This window comes from Echiichthys vipera, assembly GCF_963691815.1.
Source record: "Echiichthys vipera genome assembly, chromosome: 4".
In the NCBI taxonomy this organism is placed as follows: domain Eukaryota; kingdom Metazoa; phylum Chordata; class Actinopteri; order Perciformes; family Trachinidae; genus Echiichthys; species Echiichthys vipera.
In genome coordinates, this window is record NC_139829.1 from 32,584,288 (window position 1) to 32,606,244 (window position 21,957).

The following is a 21,957-nucleotide window of genomic DNA, read 5'->3' on the forward strand; positions in this document are numbered from 1 at the left end:
CGAACTCGGTGCTTTCCTGCCCCTCCACGGCTTGGTCAGCACTGCTTTCGACGCCTCACCACGGCTGTTTGAGCGTCGAGCATTAGCACACCAGCTAAATCTCACGGTTCTAAATCTAAATCTTTCATTTTTCCTCCAGCCAAGCTGATTTTATGGTTGGCATACTGCTGCCTAAAGCTGAAGAACTAGGCAGGTATTTTCTTCTTCTGTCTGGTATAGGACTGCTGTATGTTAGACACTGGTTTTGGTGTTCCTCGCTAATGTTCAGTGTTGAGTGCTAGATAATAACTTTAATGTTTCACCTACCTGCTCCGTTGCGGTTCTCTGGATTCGTATTGGACAGGTATTCTCCAAATGCTCTGGCTGCTCTGTAGAGACAAAACAAGTGCATCAGTTAACCCTGCGCCTTACTGCACGACTGCTCTAGTCAAACACAGAGGAGTGACTCACTAAGAGTCAAGATCCTCTCCACATCGACAGTCTTGAAGATCATCTTGAACACCAGCTTATCTGCAAGGCCTCATTATGAGTCATTACATGCTTCCAGGCCAGTAGATCACTCCACCACAGTAGTCCTCGTACCATACTCTGTAACAGCATGTTCTGATATAGTGACTGGAGCACTGAGAGACAGCTTGGAAGCTACAGCTTGCCTCCCCTGCACAGCTGAAAGGGACAGTGACATTGCATGTGCTAGCCATAAAGCTGGGAAATAAATGCAGGCGCGTACGTGTTATGAAAGCATATATATTAGAAGGAACAGTGAGGAACTGGCGTGTTGTGCAGAATATCTACTGTATGTGAGGCTGTCTCTAGTATATAAAATATAATAACAGGACTCTTCCTCAGATAATTCTCAAATCGTAAAGCTGCCGCTATCATGCTTTAGGGCAGGGGTGTCAAACTCAGGCCCGTGGGCTAAATCTGGTGTAATTATATTTGGCCCCTAAGATCAAATCATGGTTCTGTGAGAGCTGGCCCGTGAGTATAAAGCACATCCACGTCTACTTTTCTGTTAACAATCATTAGCATCCATGCTACCAGTCTCTGCGGACACACTTAATCCACCCCTCCCCAAAAACGACCCAAAGAAAGATGGAGGACAGGAGCTTTCAGCAGATGATCTGTGTCTGAAGGTAAAGAGCTGTTTGTCACCGTGGCTGTGACCAAAGAATCCAACAGAAGAAACACCACGACAAGAACAAGAAGCTGCACTGGAAAGGTTCAACGTTACACATCTGGAGAGAAGGAACACATGCACATTTGCAGTTTTTGTTTGCAGATATTGAGTTTGGCTGCAACTTTGTCCCAGTTTTGAAATTTGGCCCACTGTGAATTTGAGTTTGACACCGCTGCTTTAGCGGGTTTCTGGAACATCAAAATGACACTGCAGGGAGAAAGATGCAGGGCAGTGGCCCTCCAGGAGCAGGGTTGGACACCCCTGAGCTAAGATAATGTTACATAGGTTGTGGAACATAGATAAGCTAGCTAGCTAGCTAGCTAGCGAGTATAGATGTGTTTCACTAAGTGGTTACACACGAAACAAAATGGTAACGTGACAAATTAAAGCCAAACTGACTTTTTTTTGACATGCAGAATTATGTTTTAAATTGAAAAACATCATAGGTGTAATTCATGGCACAATTCAAACAGGATCAAAACAGGATTTTGCCTCTCAACGTTCACCACCATAAATGTTTTTTTAAAAGAAAAATAATGTTTCATGGGAGATACTTATAAAAAAAATGATCAGTCAAGACAACCATCAATACAAAAGTCAAATTAATTAAGATTGAAATCCATTTTTGCCATAATTGAGATAGTTTCCGAGCAGACGCTAGTTTTTCTGATTGCACTTTCCTGAACGTTGTAAGGAAACAGATGTCGTGAATAGATAAAAGTCCATTACCAGCGGGTGGTCTTAAACGTTTGTGGGCTTTAAAGGGCAATACAGTGGAATTCTCCTTTGTTTTATAGCAGGATACAGATTACTCCTGTAAACTCACAATATAAAACATAAAAGATATAGGCCACACACACATACCTATAGAGAAACAAGCCTATAATGACTCTCCTCCCACTCACTCCGACCTGGCATTCCTGCCATCTGTGCACACACACTGATACTGATACAGATACACAGACAGACTCCCACATTGTCGGAGTGTGTGTGGTGGAGCAGCATGCATAAAAGAAATAGACTTGCACACGCACGATACGCTTTCTACATGCACACAGGGCTGAATCTCAGGGGGGCTGCACTGAGATGGAATTGCTGTGTTGTTGCTGTGGCCTATATGCCTGCCTGCTACGACACTCTAAGTAATTAAATATTAGACGGCACGTGCAGTGGCACTGCTCCCCGAGAGATCTCCCCTCCCAGGATGATGGGAGAGGAGGGGGAAGAGGAGGAGGGATGGTACAAGGAAGAAGATGCAATCATCTCTGATCTAGCTGCTTTACTTCCAATGAATATTTCCTATGTTGTGCTGACAGAAGAAGGAATGTCAGTACATGTCGTGGTTTGCAGAGGATAAAGTGCTGCATTATCCTGAGCAAACACAGACTGAACTTACAGAGCTCATGGAACAAACTGGGGACGTGAAAGGGACACGTGTGGTCTCCTGGGGGAAAGTCCTATGTTTGTTTGACCCATCCACCACCCTGACCTCCTCTCTGAGGGCAGAGCACACGATCGGAAATAACCTTTTTTCTTTCTTCGTCGTCCTTCAAAAGTTTTAAAGTATTCAAAGCACCTAAGAAAACACAAGGTTTCAAGTTTCACTCTGATATTCTGTCCAATAGACAGTTTGTTAGGTGCTTGATAATGTGTCGAGTCAACGCCGAACCAAATAAAAATGCAGCAATGTTGCAACTTCACCCATGAACCTCACAGAGTCTCCTGAACCATAGGAGCAAAAGCGCCCAGAAGCTGTTGCCATAATAGGTTCATGGTGTAATATCCCCATACTGTATCAACAGCATGATTCTGGTTAACATGCAAAGTGTGTGAAAGCTATTTTTAACTCCCTGACATAAATAAAAACCTATAAATACTGTATGCAGGAATTAATAATAACCAAACTGACAGAGGAGAAGTGGAACTGATAACCATTGATGACTAAGTGTCAAAGTAAGTCGTGCACAATACTGAGACCATGGAACTGGAGCATCTAATCAACCATCATTAATGTAAGTAGTTACACCTGTGCCTCACTGCTCTGAAATGCCAAAATGTTTGCTTTTGTAAAAAGGTTTAACCATCTCATCTCATCTTCAGCCGCTTATCTGGGGTCGGTTCTTGGGGGCATCAGCTCCAGCAGGGGACCCCAAACTTCCCTTTCCCGGGCCACATTAACCAGCTCTAACTGGGGGATCCTGAGGCGTTCTCAGGCCAGTGTGGAGATATAATCTCTCCACCTGGTCCTGGGTCTTCCCCGAGGCCTCCTCCCAGCTGGACGTGCCTGGAACACCTCCCTAGGGAGGCGCCCAGGGTTCATCCTTACCAGATGATCCTGAACCACCTCAACTGGCTCCTTTCAACACAAAGGAGCAGCGGCTCTACTCCGAGTTCCTCACGGATGCTGAACTTCTCCTCCTCTCTCTAAGGGAGACTCCAGACCCCCTCCTGAGGAAACCCATTTCGCCGCTTAAACCCGCGACCTCGTTCTTTCGGTCATGACCCAGCTGACCCCTAACCCTAACCCAGGTGAGGGTAGGAACCAAGATTGACCGGTTTAACCAGTGTTACAAAAACAAAAGTCTGGGTTTATCTTACACTCATCTTAATCTAAAGTAAATCCTAATTTACTTCTACTGTGGAAAAGACCCCTTATCTGTCTATGTGATGAGATTCAGGCCTCACAAGTATAGGAGCAAAGTTACACACACACAATACTGTGCACACAAAAACACACACATTCTCTCTCTCGCCGGAGCAAAGACTCGACATGCTCCTCAGGCCAAAGTGGTTGTCTGAAAGGCTTTATCACAGCAGTCGCCTCAGTTTTTAGACCTTGGAACACAAAACATATTACAGTTGTGTGTGTCGGAGAGTTTTAACACATGAATTATACATCACAGTTCTGCTGAGCTCCATCCGGCTGTATCTCATCTTGCCGTGGCCCCAGAGCAGCACAGTTCTATCCTACCCTGCGTGTTTGAGCCATGTGACACAAGGATGGAGAGGGGGAAACATGGTGACATAAAGGAGATGTCTTTAAAAGACCAAAATAGAAAGTAAGTAGGGAGTGGGAAATGGGAAGTAGGGTGAAGACGGAAGGCATAATAACTAAAGAAAGACTATTGAATAAGGAGTGGAGGGGGTCGGAGAAGACATATGATCCAGAAACTACATAATCATGCTCTTAAGGGCTAGTGGGATGACTGTTTATATGAGGCACATAGGGAAAAGATGCCTGGGGGCACGTGCATGTCTAATGGCTCAGCAGCAGACAAGCCTCAGTAGTACACATACCAGAATAAAGGTGTCCTCTGCGGGTCTGACAAAGTGCTTTTGCTTTTGTCCATGTGTCTAGTGTGATCTCTATGCATCTATACATGCCCAGTATTTTGTGACTACAAGGTTGCCTCAAGTATGTGTGTAATGCATATGTGTATTTTGTTTGACGTTTTGCCGATAGGAACATAAGTAAATAAGTGGTTTTGCAATATTTGCAATGGAAGTGTTTGTGTCCCACCGGCGGTTTTCAAGTCTAGAAGTACCGTATTGACCTTAAAGTTGTACTCCGTAAAAGCTACTTTAAATAATGTTTTTTTAAAGAGAAAGGTTTTCAGGTCATTTAGCTTCCATCCATTTCGTCTTTATCTCCTCTAGGCAGGTGCTTAGTGATGATGGTGAGGCTACAGATGAAAATGGGTCGGTTTTAAAGTACGGTTGGGTGTCATCAGCGTAGCAGTGGAGTGATATTCCATGCTGGCTGATAATGCGGCCAAGGGCAAGAGTGTAGAGGGTGAACAGTTCGGGGCGGAGAACCAACCGTGGAAGGACACCACAGGGGACAGTGTGTGTCTCTGACTTTGCACCTCGCAAGGAGACATACTCTGTTCTTCCAGACAATTAGGACTGGAACCAGCTCAGGGGAGAGTCAGAGAGTCTGATGGTGTGGGGGAGGTGCTGAAGGAGGATGTTGTGGTGGACCGTGTCAAAAGCTGCAGACAGATCCAGGAGGATGAGGAGTGATCGTGAGCCAGTGTCAGTCGCCACCAGCAGGTCGTTTAATGCCCTGGTCAGAACTGTTTCGCTGCGGTGGGCTAAACGGAAACCGTAATGGGATTTTTCAAAGAGGAAGTGTAAGTTGAGACAGTCCTGAAGATGGGCGGCACTACTTTTTTGGACAGGCACTTTGGACAGGAATGGTTGGAACTTGGCCTGTAGTTAGTAAGGACTTCCGCGTTGAAGGTGGGTTTCTTGAGAGCAGCCTGGAGTGAGTGCGGGATGACTTGGGTGATCAGGGGACTAAGAGTGCAGATGTTTGATTTGACCAGGGCTGTAGGAAAAAAGGGTCCAGGGCACAAGGGGAAGGTTTCATTCTGCGGAGGATGTCCTCAACCTCTTGCTCAGAGATTTCTAAAAAGCAGTCCCAGGCTGTGGGTCGGCAGTAGGGACAGCGGGAAGCCGAGACAAAGAGTGCGGATGGTGTTGACTTTTGTTCTTAAGAAGGTGATGAGGCTGTTGCACCGCTCTTCTGTGGTATTGGTGTGTGATATTCACATCTCTGAGTATGATGGTAAATGGTAAATGGTAAATGGACTTATACTTATAAAGCGCCTTTCTAGTCTTCTGACTACTCAAGGCGCTTTCACAGTGTTTGTCAAATTCACCCGTTCACACAGACTTTCACACTGATGGCAGTGGACATCTACAGACCATCTAATCTAACCATTCACACCACATTTACACACCCATGCGCAGCACGGGGAGCAATTCGGGGTCCAGTGTCTTGCCCAAGGACACTTCGACATGTGGACCGGGGGAGGTGGGGATCTAACCGCTGATCTCTCGAATAGAGGATGACCCACTCTCCACTGAGCCACAGTCGCCCGTATGGTATTTGCGGATATGGTAAAGAGTGAGGTGAGAAGTTCATTCATGTAGTGTGCACGATGTATATCGGTACTGATAAGTTAGTGGCATATAATGAGAAATGTATATTAATATATATTATTCCAATAATGAAATTCTAGCTGATGTAAGCACCTTTCAAGTTGGTTTGTGATCCGCCAGTAAAAATGTATTATATGCCAAAGCCATTATCTGAATGGGGGTCTAAGGACGGAGGGTGTAACACAACTATTTGATTATAAAGAAACTGACCTGACTGCTAAAGATGGATACAGCATCAGTCCTGTGTCCATTGTTATACGTCTGTATCACTGGACCAATGGGACCGATATACATATTTTTAAATAATCCCAGCCCCCTGCTTAGATGAAAGTAACTAAGTGCGAGTGGACCGCCGACCCACTGCGACGGGGTTACATCTGTCAGCCTCTCTCTACTAGCCAATTACTTTTGATCCAGTCACTTTGTTGTGACATCTGGAGAGAAGGTGGAGTGGAGCATGATGGGCAAACCAAAAAAAAAAAAACATAAAAGAGGTGCTGAATAGCTGAGAGAGGAGAGGTGGAAGTCCCTTTAGGCTGATGACAACACAGGCCTACCTGTTTGAGCCGGCTTCAGACAGGGGGCAGTGAATCTCCTCTGGCGGATCGTGGTATGACAGGAGCAACTCATGGAACCCTACTGGTGGATGGGTAAACATGAAGCTCGAGCTACCTGATCGCGGAGCTAATGTTAGCGTCTACAACTAACTCTAGCTAGTCAGACCCAGACTAAGATGAGGAATATATTCTGTGCTAAAATCGGCAGTTAGCATCTCACCATCTTAGCTTGTGTTGTTTGTTAGCTTGTTAGCTTGTAACTGTCGGTGACTGAAAGCAACGATGACGTGTGTTTTCTCTCTGTACTGACTTGAGGTTTCTTTGCCGGTGTTGTGTCCAAGTCGTTCGCCCGTCGAAAAGGGTTTCACGTATCAGACAGTGATCGGTTTTGAATCTGTAAGTTTTAATCTCTTGGAATGTGAAAACACCTCTTTAGTGGCAAACTTTGCTCAGATACAAGTCCCTGTAGGCAATGTCAGACATTTTAGAGGACAGAAACTAGTTCACCAGCTGTGATCTGATAAACAACACTCCCAGGTTGTGGACACTACGTAGAACTGTGTTACCCTCTCTCCCTACATCACTGTTAATAAACGTGTTATTGAATATAATAACCAAACCATGAACCATTGATTGATCTGTTTTTTTTTTCATCATGCATTTGCGTAAAATAGCGCTCACATACTTTGTTGCCACATGGATATTTTTTGTCGATCATTTTGTATTGTTGTTTTTCTTAAAGCAACATCACCAGTAGGGGCATTTCAATATTACTCAGCCCTAGAATGAGACCTTAGGCAAACAAAGCCAGGCGACACGGTAGTCTGGTGGTTAGCACTGTCGCCTCACAGCCAGAGGGTTCCTGGTTTTCCCCGTGTCTGCGTGGGTTTTCTCCGGGTTCTCCGGTTTCCTCCCACAGTCCAAAGACGTGCAGGTGTTGGGTTCATTGATGACTCTAAATCACCCGTAGGTGTGAATGGTTGTCCGTCTCTGTTCGTCTCTATGTGTCCTGTGATAGACTGGCGTCCTGTCCAGGGTGGACCCCGCCTCACGCCCGATGTCAGCTGGGATCGGCTCCAGCCCCCCGCGACCCCGACAGGGACAAGAGGTTGAAGATGAATGAATGTGATAAAGCCATCATGCCATAATATAAATAAGGATACTGAAAACCGTGTTTGAAAGTCTTGTGTGGTTTTTGATCTTCAAATTCTCCGTAATGGTTTCCCACCAGCGAGACTGCGACAGGTTAATATTTCAGAGAGGAGGCCCAGATGTTTAAGAGCTAATAGCCACACTGGACCATAGCCGGAGCTAATCTGTGCAGTGATGAGTACCGGGTCGCTGCTGCTTACACAGTCTTGTGGGAAAGAGGCCATGAAATCAAATATGCACTGAAGTGGAATCTATTAATGCCTGGAAACTGTCGTGCTGTGCATTTCCTTTTAAAAGTGACTCAAACTCTCTTGAAATATTAAAAAAGGCTGTTCTTATAATACTTTCTGTTGTTTGAGTTTGGTGTATTGTTCTACAAAGACAGGAGGCAGGTTGGCCATCGTTAAGTGTTTCAGACACAGCATAAACTAAACTCTCTTCCTCCTAACTACCCTTAAAAACTAAGACAAACACACAATTAACCTTTGCACGATCCTCATTAAAAACAGAACCAGAGAATCAAAATGAACAAGGAGCCATTTCGGTCGGACCACCGTTCTAAATGCAGATTTATTTTGTCCTCGTCTCTCTTCTCGTGCCCTCATTCTCCTGATCAACCTCCGCTCTGCCAACAAATAAATAATGGAAACGAGCTGCGTGGCCTAACTCTTCTGAAAATAACAAATTATGCGTAGAACTTCAGGTTAATGACACATTCCAGCCAGGAAGCAATAATGCAGGTTGCAAACAGCACAGTTGGTCTGCTTCCCAACCAATTTCCTCGAGTGCTGACACAACATCACATGTTAACAACAGCCTGAGGTGTTTGTTTTAGCATTTCAAACCTGAAGATCTGGATGAACACACCAAAGATCCTGCACGGTGTTGTCGGTCAACTCTGTAAAGCAGCTTGACAACCTGGTTAATGTGTGATTCAGTCGACCAAAGGAAACCAAAAGGATGAGAGAAACAATGGAGCAGGGCTTAAAGACAGAGCAGACAGCTCCCTGCTGATAAGGAGACAATTCTCCATCAGTGACCACACTTAAGGGTGCACTCACACTGTGCCTCCGTCCCGTGCCCCGTGCTTTAGGGTCCTTGTCCCCCCCTCCAGGCCCGTTTGTACTCACACTACCTGGGCCTCGGAGAATGCTTCTTGCTGCCTATACGTCATCACGCCGTAACACATCACACGCATTGATGACGTCATGGCGATGTGTCGCTTTGTTTACAAATCTTTCCGTAGACCTCAGAGTTTTTGTGCGTCTTGTCGACTGTTTTTGAATCTTTTCATCGACCAAATCTGCAGTAAACACTCCACCTCCGCATCACACCAACGTGAACCTTTCGCCGCCATTGTTTGAAATGTCCGCGCATGGTCCCTCCTTCTTTTCTCTATGTCCCAACAGGCGCACAGGAAATGACCTCAGAACCGCCGTAGGCCTCGTACTCGTACACGTGCGCACGCTCGTGCTCGTACATGTGCAAACGTGCTTTACAAAAGCCCACCTCTCTCGAACGGGCTGTGGACGGCCAGCTGGACACAGCTAGACGCGGAGCGGTCGCACTCACACTGGTCAAACGAACTAGGCTGTACCCGAAAAACCTGTTTTGGCCCGGTGCGGAAGGACAGTGTGAGTGCGCCCTAAGAGGAGGCAATTTGTGGTGCAGCCAGCATCAAAAAACAAATTCTACAGGAAAACCATTCACATCAATTCAACAACATTACAAACAAAGTGCAAAGGTTCCTCACTGGATAACAACTGGATACAAATAAGGAGTTAAAGTGACCACAGTGCCCCACGGTAATGGAAACGCCTATTAACACAGGGGTAAAGTTTACCACCACTAGAATCTGATCCCACTCACCCAAATACAGAGACACGGGATTAGATTTGTTGGAGGAAGATGGGACTCAACAGACTCTGATCTCTCAGGATTGAGACACCGCTAATCCCCCGCTCTGCTCAGACGGAGCGCCAAGATCCAGGGGCAGCTCTATTGTTTGCTGAGAGCCATTAAACTTCTTGTCAGATGGTCACGATTGCCGATAGAGTGGGAAATACGTTTGACGCGGCCTTGGCAGCGGTCCACATGCGCGCCTCGGGTGCCGGCACCGAATGGCACGATTTATGGAAAGTTAAGCGTGAGGCGTGACAGTAAAACGAGCGAGGCTGAGAGCGAGGTGATAAACAGATAAACTGCCAAAGGAAGACAGAGACACATGGAGTTGGAGAAAATGTGCATAATGGAGTGCGGCAGCGTAAGTAGATGCAAAGGTCACGGCGTGCGCTTGAGCGTATGCGCCTTTGTTTCACCGCAGAGCGTGTGAACACAGGAGCAGAAGGTGGGTGTATGAGCAAGACTGAAGGGTTTCACTCGTCTGCGTTGTGGCTCCTGAGGTCAGCCAGTGGGCGACGCGGGCCTCATCTCCTACTACAGGACATTAGTCATCGGCAGCCTTCAGAGCGAGAACCCGCTGATCCCACAGCCGTGATACAGAGACCTTCCACGGCATGACTCATGCGCTCAGAGTCAAATGTCACCAGAATTAGTCAAAGTCCAGCGAGTGCAGCTGGGACCGTACAGATCTCTGGCTGCTGCATGAAGAGGACGCAGCTTTCCCTCACGCTATAATTATATATGGTGCAGTAAAGTCATCGTGTACAGGACGAGTTAGCTCACTACATATATCAAATATGATGAAATGCCATATTTAACACAGGCTTCCTTTTTAAAGGGGGTTGTGAGAGATGAGGACTGCTCTCCGTTTTGTATTCGTGCAGCTAGATGGAAAATAAATGACTTGAGACTCGACTTGGAATTAGAAATTAAAGACTAGTCCCTTATACGAACAATAAAAACTACATGTTTGTATCTAACCGATGTATATGAGGAGCTCTTTTCCAAAACGCTATATCTCATCTCATCTCATCTTCAGCCTCTTATCCGGGGTCGGGTCTCGGGGGCAGCAGCTCCAGCAAGGGACCCCAAACTTCCCTTTCCCGGGCCACATTAACAAGCTCTAACTGGGGGATCCTGAGGCGTTCCCAGGCCAGTGTGGAGATCTAATCTCTCCACCTGGTCCTGGGTCTTCCCCGAGGCCTCCTCCCAGCTGGACGTGCCTGGAACACCTCCCTAGGGAGGCGCCCAGGGTTCATCCTTACCAGATGATCCTGAACCACCTCAACTGGCTCCTTTCAACGCAAAGGAGCAGCGGCTCTACTCCGAGTTCCTCACGGATGCTGAACTTCTCCCCCTCTCTCTAAGGGAGACTCCAGCCCCCCTCCTGAGGAAACACATTTCACACGCTTGGACCTGGACCTGGTTCTTTGGGTCCTGACCCAGCTTTCATGACCACAGGTGAGGGACCAGGACTGAGCGGTAGATCCAGAGCTTTGTCTTCCTCAGCTCTCCTTTCGTCACAACGGTGCGGTAGAGCGACTGCAGCTCCGCCCCCGCTGCTCAGATTCTCGGTTTTTAAGTCTGAACGTGTTGAACGGACGGACGACACAAAAAACTCTCCCTCTTCAGAGCGCCGCCATGTTGGATCGCATAAAACGCTCGCTGAATTCTGATTGGTCGAGAGGACGTATCGTGTTTGGGCTAAAATAGGTTTGGCGCTGGTCGCGGTTTGGAAAGGAACTGCATCTTGAGCCCATTTTAAACAGGGACTCTCTCAACTTTTAACTTTTTATTATTTTGAGTCGCTCTGTTTTTTCTTTGTGGTCGTTTTCAGTCATTTTCAGTCGCTATTTGATTGGTTTTGGTCGTTTGTAATGACTTTGTGTCAATTTGTGGCCATTTTACAACTATTTACAGTCATTCCACATGTCTTTGTAATCATTTTGCATACTTTTGTGAGAGTTTTGCATCCACTTTGAGTTATTTTGCACTTTTATCTGTGTTTTTACGTCGATTTTGAGTTGATTTTCATTTATTTGTGGTCATTTTGAGTCATTTTTAGTTGGTATTTGTTTGGTTTTGGTTGTTTAGTGTCATTTTGTTTCTCTTTGTAATAGCTTAAGGTCAATTTATGGTCATTTTGCACACCTTTGTGACAGTTTTACATCGATTTTTAGTCGATTTGCATTTATTTGTAGTCATTAAGCACACCTTTGTGATGGTTTTGCATGCACTTTTGGTAATTTTGCACCTTTTGTGGCGTTTTTACGTCGATTTTTAGTTGATTTGCGTTTATTTGTGGTCATTTTCAGTCATTTTTTGTCACTATTTGTTTGGTTTTGGTCGTTTAGTGTCATTTTGGAAAGGAACTGCATCTTGAGACCATTTTAAACAAGGAAATAAAGCGATTTGGCAGAAACACTGATGAAGCAGTGAAAAGGTTCTGTTTACAGCAAAGTGGCTCAAACTCATTTTGTTAAAATTTGGCTTTTATCTCGTTTTGGAAAAGAGCTCTTCATATAAATATACATATATAAATATATATGTTTTATGTTTTATCAAGTGACAGATTTGATCGAATATTGATTACCGACAACAAGAGATTTGTGCCACGTAGAAAATCCAGATTTTTAGCTTAAATTCACACTAGTAGTGTGTGTGTGTGTGTGTGTGTGTGTGCGTGCGTGTGTGTGTGTGTGTGCTGTACGCCAGTGTCAGAGGAGAGAACACAGTATTTACAGTGATGTGTACAAACTGGAGTGAGGTGAACGTGCCTGGCAGCAAGGTCAGAGAGGAAGATGAAGATGAAATATATATATATATATATATTTATATGGTGCATGACATGAACCGTCATGTCGAGTCGTCTTGAGTCGAGTGCTATAAACACTGAAGTGTGTTGTCAGTTCATGTGCAGAGAGGATGTCTCACTGTGTGGGTCGTTGGGGGCCAGGATGCAGCTGCATTGGCTGCGTATGTGGCAGTTTCTCCGTCGCTCGACACATGAACAATAAATGAGATTTCATATATTTTGTGTTGTCGTCATATTTCATTTAACTGAATATCAATAATTAAAATAAACGACACAAATCAACTACAAATGCAGATCATTGCCATAGTGTTTGAACAGGTCGGACGCACTGGTTGACTGAAATTCACCTGCTGCTAATTAATCATTATGTCCCTCCGTTAACAAGGTGTCCAGCTCGTTCTGTCCCAGCCCCGAACGTAAACCTCCAGTTCAAAAAGAAACCTAATCAACAATTATTATTATTATTATGGTTTTTGATTTAAAAAAGCGCCTTTCTCAGTGCTCAGGGCGCTTTACAGAGTCCAGGCTCCATGCTTTCAACCTTTTTCCTGCTGTCACTACTGTAAATATATCATATTTTAAAACCATTATAGCCATAAATACATTATCAGTGATATATCTCGTTATCACAGCTGTTATATTCTGTCACCTCAGCTGTGCTTGTTTCTACTGTTCTGCTGTTTTAACTGTTATAACATATAAGTCCTATTCACATTACTATAGATATTATTATAGTTACTGTTACTTTGTGGTTGCTTGCATCTCTGGGACTGTCTCTCTGTCTGTCTTTGTCTCTCTCTCTCTTTCCAGCTGTCTGTCTTTGTCTCTCTCTCTCTCTGTCTTTGGGTCTGTCTTTGTCTCTCTCTCTCTCTCTTTGTCTCTCTCTCTCTCTCTCTGTCTGTCTTTGTCTCTCTGTCTGTCTTTGTGTCTGTCTTTCTCTCTCTGTCCGTCTTTGTCTCTCTGTCTGTCTTTGTGTCTGTCTTTCTCTCTCTCTGTCCATCTGTCCATCTGTCTGTCTCTCTCTCTCTCTCTCTCTCTCTCTCTCTCTCTCTCTCTCTCTCTCTCTCTCTCCTTCTCTTCCTCTCTCCGGTGCAGACAGATGTCCGTCCTCCACAGAGCTGGGTCTGTCTGACGTTCCTGTCTGTTACAGTGAAGGTTTTCAACGCCACCGTACTCTACGGGGGAATTATTGGGCCTATGTAAATCATAAATAAGTCATAAATAACATAAATTAGTCATAGAGTGTGGTCTTTACCTCCTCCATATGTAAAGTGTCCTCAGATAACTTATGTTATGAATTGACACTGTAAATAAAATTGAATTAAATCTTGCAGTGTGGACTTTTTCTTCTTCTTCTTGTTTTTTCTGCAGTTTTGAGGCAGCAGACTTCCTGCCCTGTGCGACCCATAACCATCACACCACCCCACCCCTCCACCACACCACCCCACCCCACCCTGGACCCTGGACCCGGGACCCACTCACCGAACTTTGGCGGCCACGGAAGAGATCGCGTCGCTCCTCAGGTTCTTCCTTTTGGACACCGCTGTCCCCATGCTGAAGTGGACGCGACCCCCGCGGGGACCAGGCGGACCATTCCCCACACCGATCGGCGGACGGAGACACACGGGAGAGGAGAACACCACGCGGGGGAACCAAAAATCATCCGTGCCCAAATATAATCAAATCATATTCATCATTATTTTATTTTTCTCTCAAGCCCGGAATGTCCCAGAGTGATGCGGGCTGAGCTGAGCTGTGCCGAGCCGAGCCGAGCCGAGCGCGCAGCCGCTGCTGGAGGATGGACGGAGTGCTGCGCTCCGCTCCTCTCCGCTCTCTGCGTCCGAGTGAAGCTGCAGGAGGAGCCGAGCATGAGACCATAAAAGGAAGCTGCCTCCGCGCACGGGCACCGGTGCGCGCAGGCTCGTTAGAAGGGTGTGCGGTGTGTTGGATAGGAGGAGGTGTGGGACACTTGGGTCCACAAGTAATCTCGCAGTTTATCAGCAATTATAAAAGCAAAGCAACGCTGAGTCATCCGTGGGAATCATAAATAAATAATGAACTGGTGTCATGGATGGGTAGATGGATGGATGGATGGATGGATGGATGGATAGATGGATAGATGGATAGATGGATGACTTTTATTCAGGACTCAGTGGAAGCTCCGTGGTAGCCTATGATAAAAAAAAAGTAGCACAATAAATACAAAAATATAGTGTTGTGGGAATTTTGAATATTTGTAATTCATAGTCATAGATTTGCCAGGTCAGACACAGTTCAGTGTCTCCTCTGTTTGACCTGATCATGTGACCGGTGCATAGCTTTTCATCTCATCTTCAGCCTCTTATCCGGGGTCGGGTCGTGGGGGCAGCAGCTCCAGCAGGGGACCGCAAACTTCCCTTTCCCGGGCCACATTAAGCAGCTCTAACTGGGGGATCCTGAGGCGTTCCCAGGCCAGTGTGGAGATCTAATCTCTCCACCTGGTCCTGGGTCTTCCCCGAGGCCTCCTCCCAGCTGGACGTGCCTGGAACACCTCCCTAGGGAGGCGCCCAGGGTTCATCCTTACCAGATGATCCTGAACCACCTCAACTGGCTCCTTTCAACACAAAGGAGCAGCGGCTCTACTCCGAGTTCCTCACGGATGCTGAACTTCTCCCCCTCTCTCTAAGGGAGACTCCAGCCCCCCTCCTGAGAAAGCCCATTTCAGACGCTTGTACCCGCGACCTGGTTCGTTCGGTCATGATAGTGCAGAGCTTGTTTGTGCTAAATGGATAACGTAAATAACGGCCTCATGGCGGTGTAATGTCAAATCTATTGCATCTATCAGTTGCTCGTCTCCCTGTCGACCTGTGACTGTTCCTAGTGTTTTGTTGCTCCAGTTGCCCGTCGACCTGTCGACCTGTGACTGTTCCTAGTGTTTTGTTGCTCCAGTTGCTCGTCTCCCTGTCGACCTGTGACTGTTCCTAGTGTTTTGTTGTTCCAGTTGCCCGTCTCCCTGTCGACCTGTCACTGTTCCTAGTGTTTTGTTGCTCCAGTTGCCCGTCTCCCTGTCGACCTGCCAGCCTGCTTGCCTCCCTGCCAGCCTGTCTCCCAGCGTACGTCCCTCCTGAGCTCATTCCCCATGACCAGTTTTTCCGAGTCCTCTCCGTGTTTTCCCTTTGTTCACCTTTTGTGTTATAGAAGTCTCATTAAATCTGTTAAAACTGCATTCGGGTCCAATCCTCCGTGTTTTCCCCGTCACCGTTTCATGACAACTGTGACGCGACAGACTTTCCATTAGACAAGCACACGACCGTTATTTACTCCACTCTACTTTTAGCACTTTTGGAATAACAGAAGAGGGCTTTGCTTCAGATTAAGCCAACTGCGTGGTTCATTTGAATAAAGGAAGAAGAGATCGTCTAAGAATGCGTCGTGGCTGCATTAATGCAGAGCACAGTAAACCGAGAGCGGATCATTTGTCTTTCATTTCCAATCCCATCAAGGTGCCTATTGACCTGAGAGTCATGCGGAATATTTTTCCACTCTGCGAGGGAAACAAAATCAATTCCACGTCCATACTAAAAAGGGTGGGTGGGCACTTTACCCACAACGTAACCAAACCTCGTTGTGATCACAAAAGCGTTTGTACTATGCAAAGTACAGGCTGCGTCTCCTACACAGTGCTCATCACATTTCATATTTCAGGAGCTGCCACAGAGTCAGTCAGCCTCGCTGCAGTAACAGGCAGATGGACAGGGTAGTGACAGACATATCGTGATCACCCAGGTCCAAGATTGAGACGGTCTATCCCTAATAATCTGAAGACACCCTCCAGAATGTCACTGCTAATCAGGTGCATGAGCACGGCGGACTCGAACAAGACTGGCAGTGTGAAAACTTCAGCACATAATGACAAAGTCAGACAAGTCCGTATAACTCAAGGGGCTGGTAGAGGCTTCTGAAACCCAAACCAGAGCAAGAGTTGTACTGAAAACCAGGGTGAGGCGGGGCGGGTCACATCAGGGGAACCTCGCCGTAAAATAATTCATTAGCAGGGTTTTAGGATCCCAAAGAATTCAGTCACTAACGTGGACTTCGACTGGTTTTAATAGGATTTATGATATGGATATAACAGAACCAGTGGGCGACACGGTGCTGTAGTGGTTAGCACTGTCGCCTCACAGCGAGAAGGTTCCCGGTTCGCGTGGCGTTTGCATGTTCTCCTTGTGTCTGCGTGGGTTTTCTCCGGGTTCTCTGGTTTCCTCCCACAGTCCAAAGACGTGCAGGTGTTCGGTTCATTGATGACTCTAAATCACCCGTAGGTGTGAATGGTTGTCTGTCTCTGTTCGTCTCTATGTGTCCTGGGATAGACTGGCGTCCTGTCCAGGGTGTACCCCGCCTCACGCCCAATGTCAGCTGGGATCAGCTCCAGCCCCCCTTGACCCCGACATGGACAAGAGGCTGAAGATGAATGAATGAATGAATATACATATATGCGATCTGTCATCACAGATAAGAGACTTACCTGCTCTCATATGGGAGATGGAGGTGAAAGGGTCCAGTGTACTGTATGTTGCCTTTGCATAGACTGCCATACTTTATATACAAACTGCAGCCAGTGGTGAAAATTAAATTAAGTTCACTTACCTTTGCATCTTCAACTTCCATAAAGACACGTAAACTTTGTAAAGAGGTGACTTCGTCCAAGCGGTTTGGTTGGATTTAGGCACAGAACCCATGTGGTTGAGGTTAGGGGAAGATTGTGGTCTGGCTTGATTCACATTAGGGGGGTCTTTGGGTGTACCATAAAGTGGGGGGGCAGCAGTAGTGGTCCCTGTGTGAACCATGAATGGAGCGTGGACTGGTGGCTGGAGAGGTGCCGGTTCATCTCCTGGGCACTGTCGAGGTGCTGTTGAGCAAGGCACCAAGTTCCCAACTGCTCTGGGTGCTGGTCACTGGCAGCCCCCTCACTGTAACATCTCTCCATTAGTTGCATGTATATAGGTCCTGTTTGTGCATGTGTGTGTATTTCGGGCCTGTGTGTGTGTGTGTGTGTGTGTGTGTGTGTGTGTGTGTGTGTGTGTGTGTGTGTGTGTGTGTGTGTGTGTGTGTGTGTGTGTGTGTGTGTGTGTGTGTGTGTGTGTGTGTGTGTGTGTGTGTGTGTGTAACATGATTAAAAAATAATAGAGTGAAAAAATCGAATTTCCCCGTTGCGTGATTAATAAAGTAATTCTTCTTCTTCTTCTTCTTCTTCTTCTTCTTCTTCTTCTTCTTCTTCTTCTTCTTCTTCTTTTTCTTCTTCTTCTTCTTCTTCTTCTTCTTCTTCTTCTTCTTCTAAAGTGAGATCAGTGGATAAGCGAAGGACACTGTTGTGAAATGGTATTTGCCCCCTAACAGATTTCTTCTGTCCTTACTTTTTGGTCACACTTACATGTTTCATAACATGAGTAAATACAAAATGCAGTTTTTAAATAATGATTCATGTATTAAGGGTAAAAACTATCCAAACCAACCTGTGTGAAAAGGTATGTAGGATGAATCATCTCTGAATGAATCGTCGATGCGTCCTCCAAGTAACTTTGGTAGGCTGGCCACTCCAGGGAAGGTTCACCACTGTTCTGTGTTTTCTCCATTTGTGGGTAATGGATCTGTGGTTCACTGGGGTCCAAAAGCTTTAGACTGATAGATATCAATGACTTTGTTTGTGTATAAGCTTTGGGAACATTGGCCTATGTGAAATTGCCTACTTACTTACTTACACATCAACATATCAACAACAAAATGGCCCAGAGAAACATATACGTTTCTTTATTCGTGGCACTGTTACAGAAACTCTTCTTCTGGTGGTATGTCAACCTAACCTGACTCCTCCAGATGGATCGATTCTTATTTGTTCAGCAGATCCATCTGAACTCTGGTTTGGAGATATTTTGGGAAGGGGTGAAAATGCTGGTTGCTGATTGGATAAACCATCTGTCTGTCACCAACATACGGGCCAAACCAACCAATCAGATGACTGAAGCGTGTGACGTGCTAACAGCGTTGAGGCAAAGCTCAGAAAGGAAACAACACGTGGGTAAAGGAGATTTTCCCTTTGTGTTTAACGTGAATTTACGGATCAAAGTCACAATATCAGGTGGTCGCTCCATATTCAACAGAAGGATCCAGAGAACAAAGAGTTAGAGAGCGGCTTGCTCCATAGCTGCTCATCTCATCTGTTCAAGCCTCCATGTTGTTTACACTGATCAGTCGCTTCCCGTTTCGTCACTTAAACCCGCCTCAAAACCAACGCTGATTGGTTCGGCCGCTTGGCAAACGCCTCCAAATTTTCCCCTCCGCACGCTACCAGACTGATCTGAGAGGAAGACACAATGGAGCTTGCGAGACCATCCTGTTGTCGTGACCATAGCAGTCAATCGAGGCACAGTGATGTCTGGGTGGATGTGATCGTCATCTTCCTCCTCTTTGCCTTTTTCCTTGCTCTGCCTCTCTTCCTCCTCCAGCACGTGAGGCCAGTAGGACAACTGTGAGAAGAGTACGTTAAGAAACGGACTGTATGAATATTTAAGCAGCCATCTGTGTTTTGCTGCTTGCGTGTGGCTCGCACGCCCATCCCCAATGACAGTTATTTACTACCCAGGCGCACAAACACACATTGGATGCATGCTTTCACATCGAACACACAGAAACACGCACACAGAATCAACTATGCTACAAAAGGACTGTGCTTCATGCTTAAGGTACTCCGTAGAGACAGTGAAGGATTTAGCTTGTGTGGCTGTATCTGCAGCGGTAATCCCTTACTGTGCAGAAACAGTTGCACTCAGCGCAGCATGTTTATATACCAACCAGGACCATCTTTAATCTGAGGCAGGTGGCTGGACAAGACATGCATGTCTAAGAAAACTGGGATGCCGTTTTGTCTGTGAGGATGTTAATGAGTGTCAATCATGATTTACATGTGGAGGGCACTTTTCAAAGGTTGATAGATGGTGGCATAATACTGCTGATCAGCTGTTACTGATGTAGTGCACACCGCCCACGTGCAGGTAGAGTAATGAGGGGAGGGAAAGCTGACCGATTGGCACAGGAGACAACTTATAGAGCAGTGGTCCACACCTTTGTTGTGGGAATTTTGGATATTTGTAATTCATAATCATGGTTTTGTCAGGTCAGACGCAGTTCAGTGTCTCCTCTGTTGAACCTGATCATGTGACGGGTGCAGAGCTTGTCTGTGCTAAATGGAAAACGTATATAACGGCCTCATGACGATATAATGGCAGATCTGTGCTTCTGTACATCCTGTTTCTTGCAGAGAACTCATGACTGTTTTTATGGCCTGTGTGGACCCTGTTTTAGAGACCTTGGCCTATGTGGACCCTGTTTTAGAGACCTTGGCCTGTGTGGACCCTGTTTTAAAGACCTTGGCCTGTGTGGACCCTGTGTTAGAGACCTTGGCCTATGTGGACCCTGTCTTAGAGACCTTGGCCTGTGTCGACCCTGTTTTAGAGACCTTGGCCTGTGTGGACCCTGTTTTAGAGACCTTGGCCTATGTGGACCCTGTTTTAGAGACCTTGGCCTGTGTGGACCCTGTTTTAGAGACCTTGGCCTATGTGGACCCTGTTTTAGAGACCTTGGCCTGTGTGGACCCTGTTTTAGAGACCTTGGCCTGTGTGGACCGTGTCTTAGAGACCTTGGCCTATGTGGACCCTGTTTTAGAGACCTTGGCCTGTGTGGACCCTGTTTTACAGACCTTGGCCTGTGTGGACCCTGTTTTAGAGACCTTGGCCTGTGGGGACCCTGTGTTAGAGACCTTGGCCTATGTGGACCCTGTGTTAGAGACCTTGGCCTGTGTGGTCCCTGTGTTAGAGACCTTGGCCTGTGTGGACCCTGTCTTAGAGACCTTGGCCTGTGTGGACCCTGTGTTAGAGACCTTGGCCTGTGTGGACCCTGTGTTATAGACCTTGGCCTGTGTGGACCCTGTGTTAGAGACCTTGGCCTGTGTGGACCCTGTTTTAGAGACCTTGGCCTGTGTGGACCCTGTTTTAGAGACCTTGGCCTATGTGGACCCTGTTTTAGAGACTTTGGCCTGTGTAGACCCTGTTTTAAAGACCTTGGCCTGTGTGGACCCTGTTTTAAAGACCTTGGCCTGTGTGGACCCTGTGTTAGAGACCTTGGCCTGTGTGGACCCTGTCTTAGAGACCTTGGCCTGTGTGGACCCTGTCTTAGAGACCTTGGCCTGTGGGGACCCTGTGTTAGAGACCTTGGCCTATGTGGACCCTGTTTTAGAGATCTTGGCCTGTGTGGACCCTGTGTTAGAGACCTTGGCCTGTGTGGACCCTGTGTTAGAGACCTTGGCCTGTGTGGACCCTGTTTTAGAGACCTTGGCCTGTGTGGACCCTGTGTTAGAGACCTTGGCCTGTGTGGACCCTGTGTTAGAGACCTTGGCCTGTGTGGACCCTGTGTTAGAGACCTTGGCCTGTGTGGACCCTGTTTTAGAGACCTTGGCCTATGTGGACCCTGTTTTAGAGACCTTGTGATGAGAGTTTCAGAGGGGGATTGTAATGTCTAAGGCATGTTTTGTTTGGTCTAAAGACGTCACCCAACCAAAGCTTAGCTCGTTCTGTCTGTGATTTTGTGACCCTGTCTGTCTGGACGGAAATCTTTCTTTTAACCATAAGAGTTCTGTTTCAAAAATACCCGTGTTCGTGTGGACTAGGGCTATGTCAAACTGCCAGTATTTAGGCTGGTTTGACCATCAATCGTACTACTAGAACTGCTATTTGGAGTGGGGATGCATGTTTTAACCATTTCAAATGTTTATCCATTACTCTTAGCCAGTCATTTCTATTTATTCGTAACTATTTAAATGTCTGTCCTTGCTTGTTAACTAGGTTTAGTTTCACCCACATAACTGCAACATGTAGTATTCCTGTATTACAGGTGACAGAATCATTTAATCAAATCATAATTTATATTTTTCCAATTTAGTTGAGCTGCTCTGCTACCTTGTCAAGTTCTCCCTGGCAACACCCGGTCAGAAATCACTGATATAGAGCATCACAGGTATCTGGGGCTGGAGAGGAGAGAAAACAGCACCAGAAGCCCTCCGTCGCCTTAGGTTGAACCTCCCAGGAAGGCTGCACGGGCTACTTTCAACCTTGATTGGCAGAACCTCATCCAAACCCTACCCACTGTATAACTGAGAGCATCTGACTGGGAGAGGTTGCTGTGCACAGTAACCTCTCCCAGAGGAAGTCCTGGGAGACACAGCGTAGCCTGAAGCCAGGTTTCAGCAGTGTCTTCATGCGGCCTCTGCCACACCTGGACTGTGAATTATTATCGGCTTCTCGCACTAAAACAAATTCAAACCTTCTGGTCAAATAATGTCAGGTACTGTAGATCAGTGCTAGAACAAATATGTT

The 21,957-nt window shown here is 46.4% G+C and overlaps 1 protein-coding gene across 1 annotated transcript in view; it reads right to left on the minus strand.

The window, feature by feature from the left end:
- Positions 1-14,118, minus strand: part of LOC310946017 (NMDA receptor synaptonuclear signaling and neuronal migration factor-like) — a gene marked incomplete at its 3' end in the record, with an annotated part of 48,335 nt that extends 34,217 nt beyond the window's left edge. Inside the window, exons 1-2 of the mRNA XM_083912292.1 lie at positions 14,036-14,118; positions 307-368 (exon numbers count right to left, since the gene is read on the minus strand). Of these exons, the coding sequence (XP_083768418.1) occupies positions 307-368; positions 14,036-14,106 (133 nt within the window). The 5' untranslated portion in view covers positions 14,107-14,118. The remainder of the gene's footprint in view (positions 1-306; positions 369-14,035) is intronic.
- Positions 14,119-21,957: the final 7,839 nt, after the last annotated feature.